The sequence below is a fragment of the Corvus cornix genome, chromosome 1 (assembly GCF_000738735.6).
Source record: "Corvus cornix cornix isolate S_Up_H32 chromosome 1, ASM73873v5, whole genome shotgun sequence".
Classification (NCBI taxonomy): domain Eukaryota; kingdom Metazoa; phylum Chordata; class Aves; order Passeriformes; family Corvidae; genus Corvus; species Corvus cornix.
Genome location: NC_046332.1, coordinates 100,945,293 through 100,953,721, shown reverse-complemented (window position 1 = coordinate 100,953,721; position 8,429 = coordinate 100,945,293). Strand labels below are relative to the sequence as shown.

The window sequence follows — 8,429 nt, the reverse complement described above, 5'->3', positions numbered from 1 at the left end:
CTGCATTAGCGCCGTCCCCTCGGTGCCTGGTGCCGGGATCGAGGCGGGATCCCGGGATGCGGAACTGGGGCTGGGCCGAGAGCGGGGCGGCATCCCGCTATGAGGGATGGGACTGGAGCGGGAACGGCGCAGGATCATGGGATGAAGGATGGGGCGGGGCGAGATCCAGGGATGAGGGACGGGGCGGGGCCGGGATCCCGGGATGAGGGATGGGGCGGGGCCGGGATCCCGGGATGAGGGATGGGACGGAGCAGGATCCCGGGATGAGGGATGGGGCGGGGCCGGGAACGGGGCGGGATCCCGGGATGAGGGATGGGGCGGGGCTGGGAGCAGGAGGGATCCCGGGATGAGGCATAGGGCGGGGCCGGGAGTGGGGCGGGATCCCGGGCTGAGGGATGGGGCGGGGCCGGGATCCCGGGATGACGGATGGGGCGGAGCGGGATCCCGGGATGAGGGATGGGGCGGAGCGGGATCCCGGGATGAGGAATGGGGCGGGGCCGGGAGCGGGGAGGGATCCCGGGATGAGGGATGGGGCGGGGCCGGGAGCGGGGAGGGATCCCGGGATGAGGGATTGGCGCTTCTTTTCCCGGGATGAGGGATGGGGCGGGGCCGGGAGCGGGGCGGGATCGCGGGATGAGGCGGGATCCCGGGATGAGGGATGGGGCGGGATCGCGGGATGAGGGATGGGGCGGGGGCCGGGAGCGGGGCGGGGCTGGGGCGGGGCTCTCTCGCACCGCCCGTCCCGCGCGGCGATTGGCGCTCCTTTTCCCGCGTGACGCAGCGCCGGGCGGTGATTGGCTGCGTTGCCGCCCCGGGCGGGCGTGGCCGCGGCGGTGACCGGGAAATGGGGACATGGCGCCGGGCAGCGCGCAGGGAGCGCCGGCCGCCGGCAGGTACGTGCACGGTCCCCCCGCCCTCACCGCCACCCCCGGCCTCCCGGGGCCGCCGCCGCGGTGACCGGACTCTTCAAGGGGCCGCGGCGCCGCCCCTCCCTGCGTGCGGCCTGCGCGGGATGCCTGGCCGGGCCCTGCGGCGCCGCCGACACTGAGGGGGCCGGGGGTCGTCGTGGGCGGCCGCCGGCGAGTGATGGCGCCTTGTGGTTCCTTCCCCCGGCAGGAGCGGGCCCGGGATGGCGGGCGGAGGCCCGGCGGCGCACAGCGTGTGCATGGTGTCGGACTTCTTCTACCCCAACATGGGGGGCGTGGAGAGCCACGTGTACCAGCTGTCACAGTGCCTCATCGAGCGCGGCCACAAGGTCCTGGTGGTCACCCACGCCTACGGTCACCGCAAGGGCGTCCGCTACCTCACCAGCGGGCTGAAAGTCTACTACCTGCCCCTGAAGGTGATGTACAACCAGTCCACGGCCACGACGCTCTTCCACAGCCTGCCTTTGCTCAGGTACATCTTCGTGCGGGAGCGGGTGACCATCGTGCACGCCCATAGCTCCTTCTCCGCCATGGCCCACGACGCCCTGTTCCACGCCAAGACCATGGGGCTGCGGACGGTGTTCACTGACCACTCCCTCTTTGGGTTCGCGGATGTCAGCTCGGTGCTGACCAACAAGCTGCTGACCGTGTCCCTGTGCGACACCAACCACATCATCTGCGTCTCCTACACGAGTAAGGAGAACACGGTGTTGCGAGCAGCCTTGGACCCTCGGATAGTCTCTGTCATCCCCAACGCTGTCGATCCCACCGACTTCACTCCAGACCCGTCGAGGAGGGATGACAGTACAATAACAATTGTTGTTGTCAGCAGACTTGTTTACAGAAAAGGTAATGGGGGATCAAATGTAAGCTTGTTTTGGTTGTTTTGTTTCTTTAGAAAGGTCTTGGTCAGGTATCACTTAGGCTGTATCTGTGGTATGGATGGAATTTTCACTAGGAGTGGTGAGGTGGCTGTTCTGAGCTGTTGTGTATGTGCGCTCAAGAAGAAGAAATGTACATTTCTTTTCACACATGTTGGGTTCAGAGGTGTGTTTCCTTTGTAATACTGAAGATACTGAAAACTGCAGTTTGGAAGGTTTGGCTTATGTTGGACATAAGATTTAGGGCCTAATCTATATATTCTGTTAGAAATGTTTTAATTGTTTTTTATTTAATCAAGTGATAGCAACTTAAGTGATTTTTTTTTTTTTTTTTTTTTACATATTTGTCTCCTGAGAGGTCACAAGTTGTCTTTTTTCATAATATTGTGTACAGGAGTTTAACTGTCTTCAGGAGACTTTTTTTCATTTCTTCTGCTCTTAAATAGAGTTGTAGCAGTGGGCTAGATCATAAGTTCTGAAATGAAATACAATAATGCCTTACCCTAAATTTTCTACTCTTAGGTATTGATTTGCTTAGTGGTATAATTCCTGAGCTCTGTCAGAAATACCCAGAGTTACATTTCTTAGTTGGAGGAGAAGGACCAAAACGAATCATACTGGAAGAAGTCCGGGAGAGATACCAGCTACATGACAGGTTTGTTCTGTGGATGGCTGTGACCCTTCAAGGTACTTCAGGGGTGGAAAACTGTCTGCCTCCCTCCTCCATAAACCCCAAAACCTGAGGCTGGAGGCCTAAAGGCAAAGCAGATAAACCGGACACTGAAGACTTTGAGTCTGTGATCCTGCAAGTTAATTCATACTTCTATGAATAGGCCCTGAATGAGCCTTCACTCAAATCAGAGAAAATCTGACTTAGATATAAATCGTACTCCTCTCTGCAACCTTGATGCTTGGGTCATGTATAGCATCAGGTGTTAGCAGCTCGTTGGTGCCATTGCATGTGACGATGACTGCTAGTAATTTATTATTTCATCATGAAACTCTTGAGAGTAGTGCTTATCTCATATGTGTCCTTGTGGTACTACAAACATGTTCCTGGTGCTACCATGTTATCAGGATGTTGCCATCATACATATGCATTTATATATTTCTCTGGGGTTTTCTTGATCAAGAACAGTTTCATGTTCTTAATTTTTCGTTTTCTTTTCTAGGTTTTTTGTTGCCTGTTTTGTACTTTAGTCAGTGATTGCCCCAATTTTATCATTTAAGTATCATTCTCATTTTACCCTTCATTGTTTTTCAGTATCTCTTCAAAAGGATAGGTCCTGATCACTGTATCTTAAAATCTTTTTCTCTTGTCAGACTCAGATTGATCAGACCTCACATTGAAAATTCAGCTAATGCATTTGATAAATCTTAATTATTAACTGAATGAAGCCATTTTTTCTTGCAGAACTAGAAGGCTCAGTAGCAATGTTCTGGAGACAATTGTAATTAAAACAGCAACTTCTCCCACCAACTTTATTTTCAGAAGTTTCTTTCAGTGTGACAATAAAAAAGCAGAATCTTCTATTTCTCCATTGTTAGAAAAATTCAGAGAAAACTAAACCAAGGGGCCTGTGTTTTTTCTCTCACTATATAAGTGTGAACCATTGGTACCTTTTTCAGAATGTTTGTAACACTATACAGCATTATTATGGTCCAAATATAGTGTTTATCTCTGTTTTTTTTTTCCTCTTGTATGCAGGGTGCGTCTTCTTGGAGGCTTGGAGCACCAGGATGTTAGAAATGTCCTGGTCCAGGGGCACATTTTTCTCAACACTTCCCTCACTGAGGCCTTTTGTATGGCTATTGTGGAAGCAGCAAGCTGTGGTTTACAGGTGAAAAAAAAAATCTCAGTATCTAGAGAGCATGTATCCATTTTAAGCAAATTTCACAAAGAAATTATATGTGCTTGTAACATTTGATTTCCTCTGAGGCTCTGTCTTTACAGAGGTAAGCAAATATTATCCCCATTTATAGATCACCTGAAAGCTGAGACAGAAGGGTTAGCTGAAACTGCTTAAGCTCCAAGAAGAATTTTGTGCTGAATTGGGAATAACATGTAGATCTGCTCTCAGTTCTCTGAACTAGCCAGACTGTCTCTCCAAAATACTATTTTGTATGTACTCCTTTACAGAGTTTTGGGTTAGTTGATGTTCGTGAAGGTTTACTTTGACCGTACTTTGAAAGGAGCTGCAGAAAAATTGTCTTACTGTGTAGGGATTCAAGATAAGAGTTGGAGAGAGAGAAAACAGTAAAAGCCCTTTCTGACTAATTTACAGCCCAGACTGACAGCTCAAAAAGAAGTTGAATCAATAGCCATAAAGAACTTAAGAGTTTCACATTCAAATATAAAGAAAACTGATTAAAAAGACAGACTGATAAGTACCTCATATACAGTAAGTATAGAAAATGTGAGTGACTTCAGTACCCTTTGACAGCAGTTGCTACCTAGTTGTAGTTATTCCCTTATCACCTCTTTTCTTCTCTAGAGGTGAGGAAGTTCTGCAGTTTCTTATTCCCCAGTGTTTAGAGATGATTGCACAATGTGACTCTAAGTAATTTCTGATTTCCCTTTAAAAATTATAGTTCAGATTAAAATTACTGAACTGATAAATACATTTTTGCCAGTGTTCAGTAGCCTAGAAAACTGAAATTTTAAGTATGTGGTAAAATTATCCTCTCCAAATAGAGGTAACAGTTTTTTTATGATAACTGTGGAGGAAAAGTCCAAAATCTGGTTACACAGGTTTAGTTACTGTGGCAAACACCTTCAGGAAAGGTGTCTCATAACCAATCATTAGACCAAGTCTTCTGTTTTGTCGTGGGACCAAAGAATCATTCTGGACAGTGTTGAAGGTAATCTGCTATGCTCTGTCTTCTCTGGGGCTTACATCTTTAGTTCCACATACAGGTCAAGTTCCCAAACCATGATGTTTTCCTATTCTTTTAAAGTACTGAATCTAAACAGTGTAATAGCATTCTCATCACACAATTTCATTTGTTATGTTGCATATGTGCTGTTTCTTTTGTTTGTTTCAAAGGTGGTGAGTACAAGAGTAGGTGGGATTCCGGAGGTACTTCCAGAAAATCTCATCATTTTGTGTGAGCCCTCTGTGAAATCTTTGTGTGATGGACTAGAAAAAGCTATTGCCCAGCTCAGATCAGGAACTCTTCCACCTCCAGAAACTGTTCATAATGAAGTAAAGACATTTTATACATGGAGGAATGTAGCAGAGAGAACTGAGAAAGTATGTATAATCACTTCTTTAAAATTCTCTGAAAGTACATTTCTGAGACAATTCTTGCTTTGAAGTACTACTATGCACATTCACTGTGTAACATTCCAGTGTTATTTTTCAGCATGTTTTCTGTCAAGCATACATGGTTTTAAAAGGTTCAGAAAATGCTTTTTGTTTTCCCCAAATAAATCTCTAGATACGTGCATTTTTTCTATTTTTATTTTCCAGTGTGCCATGACTGCAGGTAAATATGGTCTAGAACAGCCTAGATGTTTGATTAGATTTCTACTCATGTATTTATTCAAGTCTTCACACAAAGTAACTTTTCTGGTGTAACTGGGAAGTGTGCTGCATAAGGTGTACGAAGAGGTAAAGACAGTTCATGACAAAGCTATGCCACCTGCTAACAAGTGGTTTAAAATTGTGAGAGGTAGTTTAATGCTGGAAGGCTGAGCACAGCTGAGTTTACATAAGCTGTGGTTGTAGTGAAAATTAATTTTCATAGTTTTTAAATAGTTTTTCAGAATTAGAACTGCACTTCAGTGTAAAAACTGCCTGTAGTGAAGAATGCTGGCTGCAGTGATGTTACAAACACCTGTAGAGATGTGTCACTTCTGCCTTCACCTCCGGGGTTTTAGGAAGGAGAGAATAGCTGAACCCCATGCCTCTTACTTAGATTGTAGTGCACTCAGCTATACATCTCTTGTAAGCCTCCTTGAGGTGCCATGTACAACCAGTTTATTTCATTATTTTCAAGTGCCATCAGTACCATTCATTTTATGATTTTGTAACTGCAAGCAACATTTGAATTGCAAAGTTTTTGCAGATGTTAGCAGAGATTTGAGTTTGCTTTTTATAGCCCTTTCTTAAAAAAAACAGCAGTACTCCATGAAGGAAAACGTTCATAGAATTGGTAGAAGTATGCATACATCTTATATTGTAGGACAGAAGGCAGTTGTTTGTTAACATATTGTTAAGTTACGTTTAGGATGAAGTTTGTAACATTCTTAAGTAAAAAACTGTGTCCTTCAAGCCTTTTTGGAGTGGTTTGTAGTGGGTTTGTAGTTGGCTGTGGTTGACATATATGAGTCACTAGTAGCATGCATTTACTTTGTGCAGTAGTTGAGCTAGTGTTTCTTTAAACAAAAATCAGGAGCCTGTTATGATTTGTTTCATTGTTCAAATACAGAGATTTGCAGTATTGCCAAACTCACCTATGAGTTCATCCAGCTTTGTGTTGAAAATTTAGTAATTGCATGTTCAGGCTCTTCCTATGACTGATGTGAATATGAGATTAGAACCCATTCAATTACTTAAAACCCCCAACTCTTTCTATATAATATTACATGAGAGACAAATTATGCAGCCTTCCTAGTTAATGAAATACTTCTGAAGTGTGTAAAAAAAGAGAATGTTTCATATTTCTCCTTAAATAAATGAATGAAATATCTAGAACAGGACTCATAAATCAGCACTTACAATCTGCAAAGATTTTTGGGGGTAATATTTGTCCCATCTGGTAGCTAAGAATAGTTAATTTATTTTGTGCAGTGACAGCAAAGTACTGCCTGATTTTCGAGGTAGAAGCAACGTGTTTTTATGATCTTACTTTTTGTCTTCTCTTTGTTTAGGTGTATGACAGAGTTGCAGATGAAGTGGTTTTACCAATGAATGAGCGACTTGACAGACTGATGACTCACTGTGGCCCAGTGACTGGGTGTATTTTTGCTTTTTTAGCTGTTCTGAACTTCATTCTCTTGGCATTTTTGAGGTGGATGACTCCAGATTCCATTATTGATGTTGCAATAGATGCTACAGGACCTAAGGGTGCATGGACTAAACAGTATTTTTTTGGGAAAAAAAGAAGAGTTAAAGAAGAACTCCCAAACTCCTAAATTACTCAAGTGGAGAGGGAAGAATGCATCAGTCACTAAAGGTTTTAATGCTTGCTGACAGAGACATTACTCTTAAAATTCCTTAATTTCTTTCTGAAGTTCTTGGAAAGAAACTTAGTTCAATGTGCTACCTCAATTTAGGATGATGTTTTAAGTTCAGTTTTGGATTCATGCAAATTTATAGGCATCTCTTTTGCACTTAAATCTGGGAGGAGAACATGGGTTTTTGTATGTGTCAGAAGCCTTGGAAACAGGAATACAAGATTTTTCTTGAAAACTTGAACATTGCAGAAAGGGACTTACGGTGTTTGGGAAAGCAAAACACAAAAATGATTAGCTTACTGTAGTTCCTGCTAATCCCCGATATTTACTGTGATTTTTATTTCAAAAGAATTAAAAACCCAACAGAATATACTTTTTTTCTCCTAAGATGAAAATGGCACTTGAAATAAGTCATTTAGTCCATTACCATGTCAATTTCAGAGACTTAGTTCTAGCAATTGTGTCCCAGCGACAGTGTTTTGCTTCCATAGCATTATTATTTTGAAGTTCTTCCGTAGTTAGAGTGGCTCATCCTGTTGCTAAATCAAAATTCCATAATAGTTTTCTGATGTTTTCAGAGGTGCTAAATTTGTCCTGTTCACTTAGGTGTGTGAAAGTGATGTAAAGCTTGTAGTGGTTTTTGTTTTTCATTGCATAGGTGAAGAAGTAGTAGTATTTAGAGATAATACAGCCTTCAGAAACATCTCAGGCCTGAAAACTTCCAGCAGACTGTGCCAAAGTGTGAAATAACACGTGTATGTGAGAGAGCAAAATCTGTGAAGGGCTTAACAAGCACACTTGTGCTTACTTGCTCTCTCCCACCTCCCACCCACCCATCCCTTTTTCCCCCCTGCTTCTCTTTCTCCTTCCCCTTACTTATGACCAAAGTGGCATTTCAGTCCATCTCTGGGAGGGACAGTGTTCAGGGTGAACGATTTCACCTCATCCACATCAGAGACACTGTCTGGCAGGTTCTGCAAGTGAGATCTTGGGAAGGTATCCCTTAAGTGGAAATAACCAATGGCTGAGCTTTTCATGGAGAGACAGAGAGAAGGGGCATCTGTGAGGAGTCCTGAGCGATGTGTACATGGGGCAAGGGGCAGCAGAGCATTGTGCCAGTGTGTGTGAGAGGAGGCATTTCTTCCATTTGTGTCAACCACCTCTAATATTGCCCCTTGTCTGATGCACTGGGTTAATTTTTCAAGCATCACTAATGATGATAAGCTTACTATTTTATGACTGAAGTATTGTGTGCTGTCGGACACTGTATTAGTATTAAAACTGTGCAATATGAAAATACGGTTTCCAAACCTTTGAAAGGTAGTATTTAACACACTACTTCTGCCAAATTCACCTTGTTTGGGTAGAGATGTAATTACACAAGCATTTTATAATTTCATTGAACATATTTTCATGAAAGACAGAAAGATAATGTAAATA

General features: G+C 44.2%; 1 protein-coding gene across 1 annotated transcript; it reads left to right on the top strand.

The window, feature by feature from the left end:
• Positions 1 to 750: 750 nt before the first annotated feature.
• PIGA (phosphatidylinositol glycan anchor biosynthesis class A) lies at positions 751 to 8,017 on the top strand. Its single transcript, XM_039550794.1, has 6 exons — positions 751 to 893; positions 1,117 to 1,775; positions 2,330 to 2,462; positions 3,516 to 3,648; positions 4,855 to 5,061; positions 6,684 to 8,017. The coding sequence occupies exons 1-6, from the start codon at positions 853 to 855 to the stop codon at positions 6,945 to 6,947; spliced, it is 1,437 nt and encodes a 478-aa protein (XP_039406728.1). The 5' UTR covers positions 751 to 852; the 3' UTR covers positions 6,948 to 8,017.
• Positions 8,018 to 8,429: the final 412 nt, after the last annotated feature.